Source organism: Bubalus bubalis, chromosome 2 (genome assembly GCF_019923935.1).
Source record: "Bubalus bubalis isolate 160015118507 breed Murrah chromosome 2, NDDB_SH_1, whole genome shotgun sequence".
In the NCBI taxonomy this organism is placed as follows: domain Eukaryota; kingdom Metazoa; phylum Chordata; class Mammalia; order Artiodactyla; family Bovidae; genus Bubalus; species Bubalus bubalis.
Window position 1 is genome coordinate 20,236,597 of NC_059158.1, and position 16,156 is coordinate 20,252,752.

General features: G+C 42.4%; 1 protein-coding gene and 1 long non-coding RNA gene across 3 annotated transcripts in view; both read right to left on the reverse strand.

The window, feature by feature from the left end:
* LOC123465485 overlaps positions 1 to 16,156 on the reverse strand; it is a 132,928-nt gene that overhangs the window by 88,877 nt on the left and 27,895 nt on the right. The window contains exon 1 of one of the 2 annotated variants that reach the window (XR_006640712.1): positions 523 to 1,690. The exons of the other annotated variant lie outside the window; for it this stretch is intronic. This is a non-coding gene — a long non-coding RNA (uncharacterized LOC123465485). Of the gene's footprint in view, positions 1 to 522; positions 1,691 to 16,156 lie in introns of those variants that run through there. 2 annotated transcript variants of the gene reach the window in all.
* On the reverse strand, positions 13,978 to 16,146 carry LOC102393782 (histone H2A type 1-A). Its single transcript, XM_025266611.3, has one exon. The coding sequence runs from the start codon at positions 16,144 to 16,146 to the stop codon at positions 15,607 to 15,609; it is 540 nt and encodes a 179-aa protein (XP_025122396.3). The 3' UTR covers positions 13,978 to 15,606.

Below are 16,156 nucleotides of genomic sequence, written 5' to 3' on the forward strand. Positions count from 1 at the left end.
TTCCCTCATAATTAGTGGTGTTGAACATCTTTTCATGTTCTTTACAGAAGTTTGCTGATCCCTTGATTAAGTGGTCCGCTGCTGCTAGTACAGAGTTTGACCTTTCTTAAGGACCCTGAATGTTTCACAGTAGAGCGTCTGCTTATCAGAAAAAGGAAGGGGACTGTCTAGCTGTAAAACACAGCATTTGCGTTTTGTCAGGACTAAAGACACACATTATGTAACTACCTGAAATGTAATATATACTCAATTTACGTATTTTTCTCCACCACCCTCTTCCCTCCCACACATATCCTTAGTCTTTTCTTACGACTATTCAGGCAGCTCTCTGCTTTAACTGGGATGGTGGGAGAGTTGGGGGTGGTCTCCAGTTTCCCCACGTAAAGCGCTTGGAAGCTGCGGCCCCATTCAAACAAGCAAAAACCTAGACAAAACTCCACAACTCCAACCATAAGAGAGAAGAGAACACAGAGCAAACCACGGCCCCCATGATTAGAGAGACAGGCAAAAATAAAGTGTTACCTCTGGGCACCTTGCGCGGGGCAGGAAGCCGAACTGTAATTGACAATTACTGAAGGCTCCATGCAGACAAATCTGAGAGTTAAAACTCCACAGGGACCCAGTAATACTGTGAGCTTTACCGCCAGGAGCCCAACTCGATTCCCTCAGAAAACATGGGAGAAAAGTCCTCTCCTGCTTCCAGCATAGGGAAAGAGAAAGAGAAAGGGGGCCATTTTGAAATATCCCAGAGTACTTCGCTCTTCTTAAAAGCCTGTCCGCAGGGGAAACTAGTTAACCAGAACCTCACCTGCTTGGTATCAGAACCTAAGTGACTTGGGGGAAGGGAAATACACAACTCCTGAGGAAAAACCCGAGAAACTCTCGTGAAGGTCACAGTCCAGAAGCCTAGGCTCACCAGCGGACGAGACCCGATCACCCGACTAGAGAATGCTTCCCCCACACCACACCGCCGCCACATCACTACAGGCTTATGGTGCAACAGGGGTCCCCTGCCAGTAGCCCTCTCCTCGCCACCCCCAGGCCGCACAGCACGAGGTGGCCGGCGGGAGAGCAAAACTTCATCAGCTCCCCGTCACTCGCCCTACCACCTGAACTAGCCCTGCGTCATCTCCCTTCCATCTCCATCGCTTGCGTTGCTTGCGCCTGAACCACACCCCCACCCCGCCACTGAAAAGTTATCTTCCTTAAAAAAAATTGGCAAAGTATGCCAAACATCAGAAGTCAATTTGAAGAGAAGAGCAAACATCAGATCATCAGAACCAGACATGGCAGGGATGTTGGAATTACCAGATTCAGAATTTAAAACTATGATTCATATGCTAGCAGATAAAGCAGTCGGCATGCAAAAACAGATGGGCAATATAAGCAGAGAGAGGGAAATCCTAAGAAAGAACCAAAAAGAAATGCTAGAGATCAAAAAACACTGTAACAGAAATAAAGAATGCCTTTAATGGGTTATTAGTAGGTGAGACATGGCTGAGGAATCTCCAAGCTTCAGGATATCCCAATAGAAACTTCAAAAGCCAAGAGCAAAGAGAAGGAAGACTTAAAAACAAAACAAAACAAAACCAAAAACAGAATACCCAAGGACTGTGGGACAATCACAAGAGGTGTAACATGCTGGATCATGGAAAAAGCAAGAGAGTTCCAGAAAAACATCTATTTCTGCTTTATTGACTATGCCAAAGCCTTTGTGTGGAACACAATCAACTGTGGAAAATTCTGAAAGAGATGGGAATACCAGACCACCTGATCTGCCTCTTGAGAAATCTGTATGCAGGTCAGGAAGCAACAGTTAGAACTGGACATGGAACAACAGACTGGTTCCAAGTAGGAAAAGGAGTTCGTCAAGCCATATATTGTTACCCTGTTTATTTAACTTATATGCAGAGTACATCATGAGAAACGCTGGACTGGAAGAAACACAAGCTGGAATCAAGATTGCTGGAGAAATATCAATAACCTCAGATATGCAGATGACACCACCCTTATGGCAGAAAGTGAAGAGGAACTCAAAAGCCTCTTGATGAAAGTGAAAGTGGAGAGTGAAAAAGTTGGCTTAAAGCTCAACATTCAGAAAACGAAGATCATGGCATCCGGTCCCATCACTTCATGGGAAATAGATGGGGAAACAGTAGAAACAGTGTCAGACTTTATTTTTCTGGGCTCCAAAATCACTATAGATGGTGACTGCAGCCATGAAATTAAAAGACGCTTACTCCTCGGAAGGAAAGTTATGACCAACCTAGATAGCATATTCAAAAGCAGAGACATTACTTTGCCAACAAAGCTCCGTCTAGTCAAGGCTATGGTTTTTCCTGAGGTCATGTATGGATGTGAGAGTTGGACTGTGAAGAAGGCTGAGCGCCGAAGAATTGATGCTTTTGAACTGTGGTGTTGGAGAAGACTCTTGAGAGTCCCTTGGACTGCAAGGAGATCCAACCAGTCCATTCTGAAGGGGATCAGCCCTGGGATTTCTTGGAAGGAATGATGCTAAAGCTGAAACTCCAGTACTTTGGCCACCTCATGAAAAGAGTTGATTCATTGGAAAAGACTCTGATGCTGGGAGGGATTGGGGGCAAGAGGAGAAGGGGACGACAGAGGATGAGATGGCTGGATGGCATCACTGACTCAATGAATGGACGTGAGTCTCGGTGAACTCCGGGAGTTGGTGATGGACAGGGAGGCCTGGCATGCTGCAATTCATGGGGTCGCAAAGAGTCGGGACACGACTGAGCGACTGATCTGATCTGAACATACATGTAATGCAAAAAGAAGGAAAAGAAAGAGATAAAGGAACAGAAGAAATGTTTGAAACAGTAATGACTGAGGATTTCTCCAAATTAATTTCAGATACCAAACCACAGATCCAGAAAGTTCAGAGAACATCACTCATGATAAATACCAAAGAGACTGAAATCACTCAATATGGGCTTCCCAGGTGGTGTTAGTGGTGCTAGACTTGAGTTCGATCCCTGGGTTGGGAAGATGCCCTGGAGAAGGGAATGGTAACCCACTCCATTATTCTTGCCTGGGGAATCCCATGGATAGAGGAGCCTGGGAGGCTACAGTCCATGGGGTCATAAAGAGTCAGATATGACTGAGTGCCTAAGCACAAGCTCTCATCCTTTCCATCTGAGAGTTTTTAATCAGTATAGATTATTGTAGGAAGCACTGACAAGCCCAAGTTTGTGTATCTGATGTAGAGTGAGGCCAAAACTCCCGAAATGTTGAAGTTTGGAGCACAGAAAGGTTTACTGCAGGATCAAGGAAGGAGAATAAGCATCTCAAAAGATTTGAACTTTAAGACTAGAGATCTCTTCAAGAAAATTAGAGATACCAAGGGAACATTTCATGCAAAGATGGGCTCGAGAAAGGACAGAAATGGTATGGACCTAACAGAAGCAGAAGATATCAAGAAGAGGTGGCAAGAATACACAGAAGAACTGCACAAAAAAGATCTTCATGACCCAGATAATCATGATGGTGTGATCACTGACCTACAGCCAGACATCCTGGAATGTGAAGTCAAGTGGGCCTTAGAAAGCATCACTACGAACAAAGCTAGTGGAGGTGATGGAATTCCACTGGAGCTATTTCAAATCCTGAAATATGATGCCATGAAAGTGCTGCACTCAATATGCCAGCAAATTTGGAAAACTCAGCAGTGGCCACAGGACTGGAAAAGATCAGTTTTCATTCTGATCGCAAAGAAAGGCAATGCCAAAGAATGCTCAACCTACTGCACATTTGCACTCATCTCACATACTAGTAAAGTAATGCTCAAAATTCTCCAAGCCAGGCTTCAGCAATATGTGAACCATGAACTTCCTGATGTTCAAGCTGGTTTTAGAAAAGGCAGAGAAACCGGAGATCAAATTGCCAACATCCGCTGGATCATGGAAAAAGCAAGAGAGTTCCAGAAAAACATCTATTTCTGCTTTATTGACTATGCCAAAGCCTTTGACTGTGTGGATCACAATCAACTGTGGAAAATTCTGAAAGAGATGGGAATACCAGACCACCTGATCTGCCTCTTGAGAAATCTGTATGTAGGTCAGGAAGCAACAGTTAGAACTGGACACGGAACAACAGACTGGTTCCAAGTAGGAAAAGGAGTACGTCAAGGCTGTATATTGTCACCCTGCTTATTTAACTTATATGCAGAGTACATCATGAGAAACGCTGGACTGGAAGAAACACAAGCTGGAATCAAGGTTGCCGGGAGAAATATCAATAACCTCAGATATGCAGATGACACCACCCTTAAGGCAGAAAGTGAAGAGGAACTCAAAAGCCTCTTGATGAAAGTGAAAGTGGAGAGTGGAAAAGTTGGCTTAAAGCTCAACATTCAGAAACGAAGATCATGGCATCCGGTCCCATCACTTCATGGGAAATAGATGGGGAAACAGTAGAAACAGTGTCAGGCTTTATTTTTTTGGGCTCCAAAATCACTGCAGATGGTGACTGCAGCCATGAAATTAAAAGACGCTTACTCCTTGGAAGGAAAGTTATGACCAACCTAGATAGCATATTCAAAAGCAGAGACATTACTTTGCCAACAAAGCTCCGTCTAGTCAAGGCTATGGTTTTTCCTGTGGTCATGTATGGATGTGAGAGTTGGATTGTGAAGAAGGCTGAACGCCAAAGAATTGATGATTTTGAACTGTGGTGTTGGAGAAGACTCTTGAGAGTCCCTTGGACTGCAAGGAGATCCAACCAGTCCATTCTGAAGGAGATCAGCCCTGGGATTTCTTTGGAAGGAATGATGCTAAAGCTGAAACTCCAGTACTTTGGCTACCTCATGCAAAGAGTTGACTCATTGGAAAAGACTCTGATGCTGGGAGGGATTGGGGGCAGGAGGAGAAGGGGACGACAGAGGATGAGATGGCTGGATGGCATCACTGACTCGATGGACGTGAGTCTCGGTGAACTCCGGGAGTTGGTGATGGACAGGGAGGCCTGGCGTGCTGCGATTCATGGGGTCGCAAAGAGTCGGGACACGACTGAGTGACTGAACTGAACTGAACTGATTTAGTCTTTTATACCATGAATTTTGTTGGGGAGAACAAGGTAGGTATTGTATTGGGTTGGCTAAAAGCTCCTTCAAATTTTTATTAATTTTTTTTATGGAAAAACCCCAAATTTTTGGCTAACTCAATAAATAGGGGCCAAAAATAATCCACATGGTATGAAGCAAGAGAACAATTTTTGGACAAATATGGAACCCCTACAAATAGTTTACAGTATACTTCTCTTCCTCGCTGGCAACTGTTTCCAGTCAATTAAAGACTAAAGAAAGGTATCTGAGGAGAAATGGGAAGAGAAAAATGTAAAGAAAATGACCACAATAAAAGAAAGTACTGAGATTCCCTTTTCTCCAGGCTAGGGTCTCTGAAGTCTGGTGGGGCCTATTTAGTCAAAGTAGAGTCAGTTTCCAAAAGTATGTGCCCAATGCAGGCCTCCTGTGACTTCAGACTCTAGTCCTACAGGACTCCCGCCACTCTCAAAGTCAAGGAGGGAAACATCGTTCAGAGTCAGTCCTCAGGACCAGTGGGAAGTGACAGAATTTGTCTTCATGGTTCACAGGGCACTTATTTCCATCTTTATTTTATTATCCCTTTGAGGGATCTTTGTTTCAGAAATCCATTTTTCTCTCATTTTCTCCTTGTTCCCAGGTCTTAAGGAAGAATCTGGTGCCACTCATTTGTGATGTTAGTGTAAACCAGGGGTGCAGAACAGTCAGGTGGCATCAGGAGTCAGGATGTATTAGGTTTATCCTGGGTAGGTATGCAAGTGGAGCTTGTGTGAGCAGTCCTGTCCGACTCTTTGTGACCCCTTGGACTGTACCTCACCAGAATCCTCTGTCCATGGAATTTTCTAGGCGAATACTGGAGTGGGTTGCCATGCCCCTCCTCCAGGGGATCTTCCCGACCCAGGGACTGAACCTGCATGTCTTACTGTCTCCTGCATCGGCAGGCAGGTTCTTTACCACTAGCACCACCTGAGTATCCTGGCTACCTGCGAAGTGGGGGATAATGAAAGAATAAGCTCATAAATTGTTAGGGCATTTTAGCAAAATAATTTATTTAGAGACAATCTCATTTCTTGTTGCTAGTATGAGAGGCTTTGTCCCTAAAGGCATTTCAGACTTCTGTCATCAGTTGAAAGAATAAATTTGGAGAATCTGGCCTTTCCAACTTCCCCAAATTGGCAGTGATCTTCTCCACCTCAGGACAAGACCAGTCTTGACTGTGAGACTTGAGACCCACCCTTATATCCTTCCATTGTTGTCCTCTGTTGCACAGTGTCAGCTTAAATAATGAGGCAGCCTGACTTCATTCTATCAAAAAATAATTATTTTCTCCTAGACAGTAAAACAAAATTTTATTTCTCTAGTCATGTGAATGCAGATGGTAAAATTGAGTGAGAATGTTGTTGTATATTTAATGGGGGAGGGAGAGGATGGCTGGCAATCCTTGCTTGACACACATTTTTTTGTCTTATTTATAAAAATCTGTGTCATTCTGAGTCAGCACTGATTACCATAGCCACAATTATAGTAATCTGCCGACAAGCGCTAATATTGCTAATGATATTGCTTTGCAGGATAATTATCTGAAAACCACTCTCAGCTGTTGCATCAGGATTACAGCATTTGCATAACTCCAAATTAAGCCAGGGGTGGAAAAGGCAGCACTTGTTCAGTCAAAAAGAGCTGGTGAAGAGGGCAGCCTGCAATTAGCTCAAACAGGCTGTCACCAGGGGGCTGGCAGGCCTGGTTCACATGCCCTAGGATAGGTGATGACCTTTAACAGATGTAGATTCTCAATATAAAACCCCCCTTGAGTCCCAAGCAGATAAGTGAAGGAGGCTTTGTGCTTGGCTGCCTCATCTTTTCATCTCTCCTTGGCTAAGTACCCTGTGTTGAAAACTCTTCAGGAACTAAACCAGCAGCCCCACCTGCAGAACTTGTGCTTGGGTATTCCCAAGGTCAAATCAACCAAAATCACTCCCATTTTCTCTAGTCCTTTGAACCATTTTTTGATATTTTCATTTACACCTTTTTTTTTTTTTTTTTTTACAGAAAAACACGCCCCCTCCACCCCAAACTAGATTAAATCCATTAACTGTGAGAATATAAAGCTCAACTCCCTGCCCCAAGTCTTCTTTTCAAAACAGGCTGCTCACGAGTTTCATGAGTTCTGTCAGTGTTCACCACAATCAGCTACGCTTGATAAGCTTGAGCCTGGGAGAGGCAGACCTTCAGGTAGACATATGCAGACCAGACATATGCAGGTAGATGGACCGAGAGGGTGGGCTCAGGAGAAGAGAGAAGCCAAGAGGAAGAGGGAGCAGAAGGGCTATGCACTTACACCTCTGTCCTCAGCCCTGGAATCTCTGCTGCTGGAGGAAAAGTCCCTGTACACGCCAAGTCACTTCCGTTGCGTCTGACTCTTTGTGACCCTATGGACTATACAGCCTGTCAGGCTTCTCTGCCCATGGAATTCTCCAGGCAAGGATACTGAAGTGGGTTGCCATGCCCTCCTCCAGGGTATTTTCCTGACCCAGGGGTCGAACCTGCATCTCAGGCAGATTCTTTACTGCTGAGCCACTGCGAGGATTTCCTTTCTTCAACCTTTTCTCATGTCAATCTATCTCCCCCTTCCTAGGCATCCAGTTCATTCATCTGTGGCCTCCTCCTTTAAGTAAGTTTTGAGATGAGCAGAGCAGGTGAACCACAAATTAGAAACTAAATTAACTTTCACATTCTAGGGCCTAGGAAGCCATCAGTTACATTTTAGTCACTTACTCTTGTCCAATGCAAAAAAGTAGGCAGCTCCTTGGATCAGTCCCCTGGCTGCCTTTTAGTGATTTTCTATTTTTGCATCTTAAATAATAGGCTTGAAGTGTTGAACACAGAATCCTCACATCATAGATGTTCAATAAATGTGAATTCACCTGCCTCTTGCTGGCAACTTAGGGCTATATAACAGTAATTCTGTGATAAATTTTAAGCTTGGCCTTCTTTGTGAGGCAGGACTCAGCAAACAAAGGAGAGAATTACAGGTGATGCTTGTAAAGCACTGAATGGCTGAAGTCCACATAAACCTCACAAGGGATTCTTCCTTTAATGCCATAGATGGGGAAAGAGGTTTGAGTGTCAAGACATTTTTTTCCAGATCACTCAGGCAGAAAGGGGCGGAGCCAGGACTCAAACTCAGGATACTGACTTAGGGCTTCATTCCCTAGGCTCCATGAGCCATAAATGTCTCCAGCTATTGCCAAATGTCCCTTGGGTGGCAAAATCACCCCTGGTTGAGAACCTCTGCACTAGATGAAGAAGAGAAATAACATATCTGAACCATTTGCTATGTGCCAGATGCTTTATTGGACTTCCCTAGTGGCTCAGATGGTAAAGCGTCTGCCTACAATGTGGGAGACCTGGGTTCGATCCCATGGGTCAGGAAGATCCCCTGGAGAAGGAAATGGCAACCCACTCCAGTACTCTTGCTTGGAAAAATCCCATGGATTGAGAAGCCTGATAGGCTACGGTCCACTGGGTCGCAAAGAGTTGGACACAATTGAGTGACTTCACTTCACTTCAAATACTTTATTGATGTGATACACAATTTAACCTTCACAGAAACCCTGTGAGATAGGTATTATTATACAGTGTGCAAAGGAAGAGACTGAGGGGCAGAGAGATTAAGACCACTCATCTTAGAAGTAGCAGAGCCGGACTGTGAAGCAGGTCTGTCTGATTCCCAGGCTCACAGGAACCAGAAATAATAAAACAAGATCTGTAAAAACATTTATGAGTGTTTTACAGTTGTTCTCTTAATCACCATTCTTATTTTATATCTTTCCTAGATCACGAAAGGTTGAAGTCTAAATGTATATTTTAAGCAAGATGTCTGTTTTTCTCCCTTTGACTGTTAAGTACAGTATTCATAATTTCGCTATACATTTTCTCCAGTGTCATTTCAGAAAGGCACTCAAAATTGGATATATTTGCACGTGGCATGCCTACTGGCTCCCTCTGGTGTCAGCTAAGAGTCTGCCTGCTTATAAAGGAACTCATGTGTGACCACATTTCAAGTTAATGAGGAGTATGTTTGTCAAGAGACAATTTAAAAATTCCAAGTGGCTCTTATTGATTACATAGTAAAATTGTTTTCTTCAGATTTCACAAATATTCTATTAAGGGTCGAACATAACCTAAGTTTTATAATGTTAGAGAAGAGTGAATGTGAATTTATTGTTTCAATTATTTTTTAAGGGACCCAAAGAGACATTTCACAAGACTAACTGGCAAGAACAAATGCTGTGTGTGTGTGTGTGTGGCTTCCCAGGCGGCACTAGTGGAAAAGAACCTGCCTACCAATACAGGAGACGTTAAGAGACACAGGTTCAATCCCTGGGTTGGGAAGATCCCCTGGAGGAGGGCATGGCAACCCACTTCAGTATTCTTGCCTGGAGAATCCCATGGACAAAGAAGCTTTGGGGGGCTATAGTCCATGGGGAGAAGGAAATGGCAACCCACTCCAGTGTTCTTGCCTGGAGAATCCCAGGGATGGGGGAGCCTGGTGGGCTGCCGTCTATGGGGTCGCACAGAGTCGGACACGACTGAAGCGACTTAGCCGCAGCAGCAGCAGTCCATGGGGTTGCAAAGAGCCGGACATAACTGAAGCGACTTAGCATGCATGCATGTATGTATACACACACACACACACACACACACACACACGAATGAAAATGTTCAGTCTCCCAATGATAAAAAGAAATCTAAACTAAAACAATAATATGGCAGCACTTTACACTAACACTTAAGCAAATCTTTAAGCAACACCAAATTCTTTGAGAGCAAAATAAAAGAGATATACTTTCATGCTTTGCTGTGGTTTTTTGGATGTAACCATTTGGAAGAGTAATTTAACAATATGCAGACAAAGCTGTAAAATCATGTACACTCTTTGATCCAATCCTATATCTAGAAGTAGTTTAAGGCAACTACTTCAGAAGGAGGCAACAGCTATTTGCTTGTAGGTGTACATTTCAGCATTGATTGAAATAATGAAATATTATTTCAAGACCATAATCTTGAATGATTTATAGAAACTAAATAAAGGGCAGGAAAAACATTTGGGGGTTTGGGGGCTACAACAAAAGACAAAAGACAAAAAGTGAATTAAATTCATGGAACTGCAAGTGTATTGATATGAGAACACAATGGGAGACCATGATAAGAAAAGAGCCCAGTGAGGTAGGCAGGAGCTAGATCCCACAGCTAAGCTAAAAGTAGTTGAGAGATGTTGAGGGAGGTCATCAAGAAGATGTGACCACACCAGCTGACCCTTGAACTGGACCCAGGCAACTGAAGGCTCCTCAATCCTCCCCTGTCCTTGAACATTCTACCCATGGTCCCTGAACTAGGAGCCCCTTCAAGGATGCAGCCTTGAGAGAGTAATGTGTTACTAAGACTATCTGGACTATATTCCTGGCTGAACCCTGTTAAGACTGCTATATAAACAAGATTCTGGTGGACAGGTGCAGGGATTGGCTTGTCTGGTAGCTGCACAAGACAAGCCTCGCACATAAGCTCCCTTGCTTATTAAAACTGCCACCCATTAATCTAGAGTGGTCCACTTCTTTTTTCAGTCTCTTCTTGCCCTCTGGCCAGGAAGGTCCTTTTGATGCTGAACCTGGACACTCTCCCCCATGAGAACACAGGTTTTTGCCTTTCCAATTCCAGAGACCATACTGGGCACTGATGTCTTACAAAGTCAAACTCAGCAAGCCTCTATTTGTGAATTATACTTCCTGTTAGAGTAATCAAACCAGTACTGAGGGGAAATACCAACTGGGAACCAGTAAGTCTACCGTCCACATGTACAATGGTCAGTCAAACAACATAAATTGCCTGAGGGATGGGTGGTAAGGAAATAGGAGAAACTACCCAAGAACTGTACCAGTATCAGATCATTCTGATTATAACCATCAGTAAGAGGAGAAAACCCCCAGTCACCACTTTTATTTATCATCATTCCCGACTATTAGACAATTGCTTTAGCCAAGAAAGTTAACTATTGAAAATTACAGGAGTGACATTATATGAGTTTCTTGCTTACTTGAAAACCTTAAGGAAAAAAAAGCTAGAAAATGTTAAGTGACAGAATTCAATAAGAAAGCTAAATACAAAATTACAGTATAAAACAGTAAGTTTCTATCTATAAAAAAGTTATAAAACATTATAAAAATACCTCTTTAATATGCCTTTACAATAAAATAAAAAAGAAGGGCACTGGGATATAAACCCCATTAAGTATGTGTAAAAGCTATAAGAGATTTGAAAAAATCAAGGGACATGTCACCTTAAACATATATTCACATTGTTTACAGATATTCTATATAACCTTTTAATTTCATGTAACTCAAATAGGACTTCATTGTAATGGAAAAAAGTATTAAGAAGTGCATTTGAAAAAAGAGAACCCATAGGTTGATGCTGAAAAGTACAAAAGGCAACTTTTACCATTTGACAAAAAGTACTTACATAATGGTAGTCTTTAAGACCAGGAGGTAAAAAAGTTAAAAAAAAAAACCCACCAAACATGAAATAATGCCTCACCTTACCATTAAAAAAAGAAAAAAAAAAAAAAACCAAAAAACAGAAATTATATCAGGCGAATAACTTGAATAGCAATGAGTCACTTTCACTTGCTCAAATGATAGCTAAGAACCACTTTTGGCCAGAGGACAGGGTTTTTAAAAGACAAATATAAGCAAATACTGTTCAGCATCAGGGAAACTGAAAATAAATAATCCTCCTAGCACATTAATGTGTTAATTCTAATGCATTATTTTCAGATTAATTCTCCTCTGACTACTACTGATGGACAGTGAGTGAACATATAATTCAAACTGGGCCAGATTCATTCCTTTGGAAACTTAAACTTGGATTAAATCAGTCTCTCGCAAAAGAACCTGAGACTGAAATTGACAAAATAGAGCAACAGCAGGAACCCCCATTCAAATGCTCTTGAGCAAGGCCCTAGGTGATAGCCTTCTGCTTTCTGAGTGGTTGATATAAGTAGGAGTACTATCCAATCAGAGTTGATCTGAGATACCTTATTTGTGGCTTCGCTGGTGGTTCTCACAGTAAAGAATCCACCTCCAGTGTGGAGACCTGGGATCTATGAGTTGGGAAGATACCCTGGAGAAAGGAATGGCTACCCACTCAAGTATTCTTGTCTGGAGAATTCCACAGAAAGAGGAGGCTAGCAGGCTACAATCCATGGGGTCATAACAGTCGGACATAAGTGAGCAACTCAGCACAGCACAGCACATCTTATTTGCATTCATTTGCCTCTTGCTTTTATTCCAATCAGAAACAGTTTATTCAATGCCTTATTTGAATATACAGTATAGAAATAATCTCTGTGAAGAAAAAAACCTGCTCTTTTTCTTTTCTCAAGGTAGCTGATGGCTGTGTCTCCTATTTCCCAGTCTTTCCCAAAGTTTGCTGTCATGGCCAAGAAAGGCTCCAAGTAGCCACCAATTAAGATGAAAAGAAAGGCAAGAAGCACCAGAGATGTCACAGACAGTGCGATTACACTTAAGGTCCACAAGTTAGGTCTTAAAGCAGGTTCACCCCAACACTGGGATCTATATGTGAATACTGAACTTGTTTTTGACTTTTGAGCACATTGCTGGTGAATCCATCTACCCGGCTCATTACAATAGACTAACTATCCGCTACAGGGAATTCCAGAGAGCTACTGCCCGTTGATGGCTGGGGAATCTGCCAATTACACTGTGTGCAAAGCAGTATGTCTTGTCACCAAATAAAACACCTATAAGAGAGCTTTTACAAGGACACATCTGAAAACCAAAGGTTCTTTTCAGAGCTACTCATGCTTTCTGCTTAAGAGTTGAGTCTACTAAAATTTCTTCATTTATGGGTTTGGGACTCTTCCTTAATTTAATTAAAAAAAGGTGTTTATTTCTTTTTTCAATAAGCTAACTTGGAATAATTTTTGATTTAACATAAAAGTTATAAAGATAGTTCCCATATACCTCTGTTTCCTCTATGGTGAACATTTATGCATTTGTCACAAGCTAGAGCTAACACTGGCACTTTACTTTGAGTTAAACTCTAAATTTTGTTTGGATTTCACTCAGTCAGACACTCAGTCATGTCCGACTCTTTGCGACCCCATGAATTGCAGCACACCAGGCCTCCCTGTCCATCACCAACTCCCGGAGTTCACTCAAACTCACGTCCATTGAATCGGTGATACCATCCAGCCATCTCATCCTCTGTCGTCCCCTTTTCCTCCTGCCCCCAATCTCTCCCAGCATCAGAGTCTTTTCCAATGAGTCAACTCTTCGCATGAGGTGGCCAAAGTTCTGGAGTTTCAGCTTTAGCATCATTCCTTCCAAAGAACACCCAGGGCTGATCTCCTTTAGAATGGACTGGTTGGATGTCCTTGCAGTCCAAGGGACTCTCAAGAGTCTTCTCCAACACCACAGTTCAAAAGCATCAATTCTTCGATGCTCAGCCTTCTTCACAGTCCAACTCTCACATCCACACATGACCACTGGAAAAACCATAGCCTTGACTAGACGGAGCTTTGTTGGCAAAGTAATGTCTCTGCTTTTCAACATGCTATCTAGGTTGGTCATAACTTTTCTTCCAAGGAGTAAGTGTCTTTTAATTTCATGGCTGCAGTCACCATCTGCAGTGATTTTGGAGCCCCAAAAGATAAAGTCTGACACTGTTTCCCCATCTATTTCCCATGAAGTGATGGAACCACATGCCATGATCTTTGTTTTCTGAATGTTAAGCTTTAAGCCAACTTTTTCACTCTCCTCTTTCACTTTCATTAAGAGGCTTTTTAGTTCCTCTTCCCTTTCTGCCACAAGGGTGGTGTCATCTGCATATCTGAGGTTATTGATATTTCTCCTGGCAATCTTGATTTCAGCTTGTGCTTCTTCCAGCCCAGCGTTTTTCTGTCCCAGGATCCAGTACAAAATAGAGTTGACTCTTGTGCAATTCGAGTTTGAATTTGTATGCAGATACTTTTCAATAGTAACCATTACAGTGCTATGCAATCTGTCGTTGCATCTGTGGATGTGAAGGAACCTTGAATAGGGATGGATTCTGACTATAAATTATGTGCTGATTAATCCCCAGGTTGTTTTATATGGCATTTACTTATGTCTCCTTAACTGCTCTGGGCTGACAGTTTCTCAGAATTTCCTTGTATTTAATGACCCTGGTAATTTTGAGGACTCATATTCTAAAGAATGTTCCTCAATTTGAAATTTGTCTGATGCTTTTCTCATGTTTAGGCTGAGATTATGGGTTGTTGGAAGACTAGATGAGTGAACTGCCCTTCTCAACACATCTTATTAAGAGCACACACAAACAACGTGGTTTATCACTTATGTTAACACTCATCATTTGAGGTAGTGTTCCAGGTTTCTGTAAAGTCACTGCATTCTTCCTGGCTTTTGCATGCTCCACTTTAAGTATGGGGAGTTAATTTCCAGCTGCTTGATGGAGGACCATCTATTTTATTTGGAATTCTGTTTTGGAAAATTTTCACATAGCCCTCATTTAAGCCAATCACATCAGCATTCTTGGATTTTAAGATTTCACATTTTAAAGTTTTTAATACCATGTTTAAACATAATCTAGTTTTGTTCAATGTATCTATGAATTTCCTTTTTCCTTTTCAGTTTTCAAAAATTTCCCTTCCTTTTATGCCCTCCTCAATCGCATGTCTTATCTACGTACATTAATTCAAGACCTGATAGGCTTTTTCATAACTTGATTGTCCTTCATCAACATATGGAAGTTTACTTTCATCTTTTCTTACCCTAACTCTATACTTTTCTTTGTACCTGTCTGTCTTACGTGTAGCTAAGTGTCTAAACTGACTTACAAAAAAATAAAGTGACTTTCTCCTTGGAATAGGGCAAACTGCTGAATCTTCTGTAAGTCTGACAATCGTTCATTTGTTTTCCAATTTTTCTTGGTGTTTATAATACAGATCAAGTGAAGCCACTGTTTTGCAGAGGCTAAATCTCTTGAAAAGTCTGACCAAAACTCCGTAATAATTTCGATGACACATCATGTGATACATTCCTACTTCTAGAGATACTAGTATCCCTCTCTCCCCCACATAATGCCATTAAGGTTTTTGATGGACATTACATTTTAAGACATTTTCTCGGCATGTGTTAAGTCAGAGATTGTCAAATACTCACCAAAATGAGCCATAAAAAGGTATTAGAATGAAGCTTTGCTCCTCTTACCTGATAAGAATCTTGAGGGCCCACAAGCAAACAGCTTCAAGGAACCTCGGGTATTAGAACCAACATTCAAATACTTTCATAGTACAAAGGTTGTGGTTATTGGAGATTTTCAGCAGCCTATTGCTGGAAAACTGCAATTTACAGGCCCAGTCTAGGTCACAGCCCTCACTGATATTATTTGAATGGCTCTGAAAAGAGCCTTTGGTTGCTGTCCTTTCACCAGATATTAGGACTGCTCACTAGCATTCTGCACTATGACTACTTGCTCTGTACTTTGTGATGGTGGCTCTCGGTCTTTTTGGGTAGCAGCACAGGCTGGATTTTGGGCAGGACGCCACCCTGAATAGTCACACCCCCCAGCAGCTTGTTGAGCTCATTACGGATGGGCAGCTGCAAATGGCAAGAAATTATTCGGGTCTTCTTGTCACGTGATGCATTATCTGCTAATTCTAAGATCTCAGCCATTAAGTACTCCAACACCGCTGCCAAATATACTGGCGCACCTGCCCCAACGCACTCGGCACAGTTGCCCTTGCGGGGCAGGCGGTAGATCCTGCCCACGGGAAAGTGCAAACCTGCTCTAGAAGAGTGACTTTTCATCTTAGCACGCGCCTTGCCATCTTGCTTCCCGCAACCCAACATAACTTTGCAAAAAGCCGGTGATAACGTATACAAAAACAGAACAGACTTACTGGACCTATTTATAGCCTGACGGTAGGTTGTGCTTTGCTTTCTGATTGGCTGATGGCCGTCTAGCCAATCAGCAAAGCTCAAGCGAATCGCTTCATTTACATACATGACACTCCCA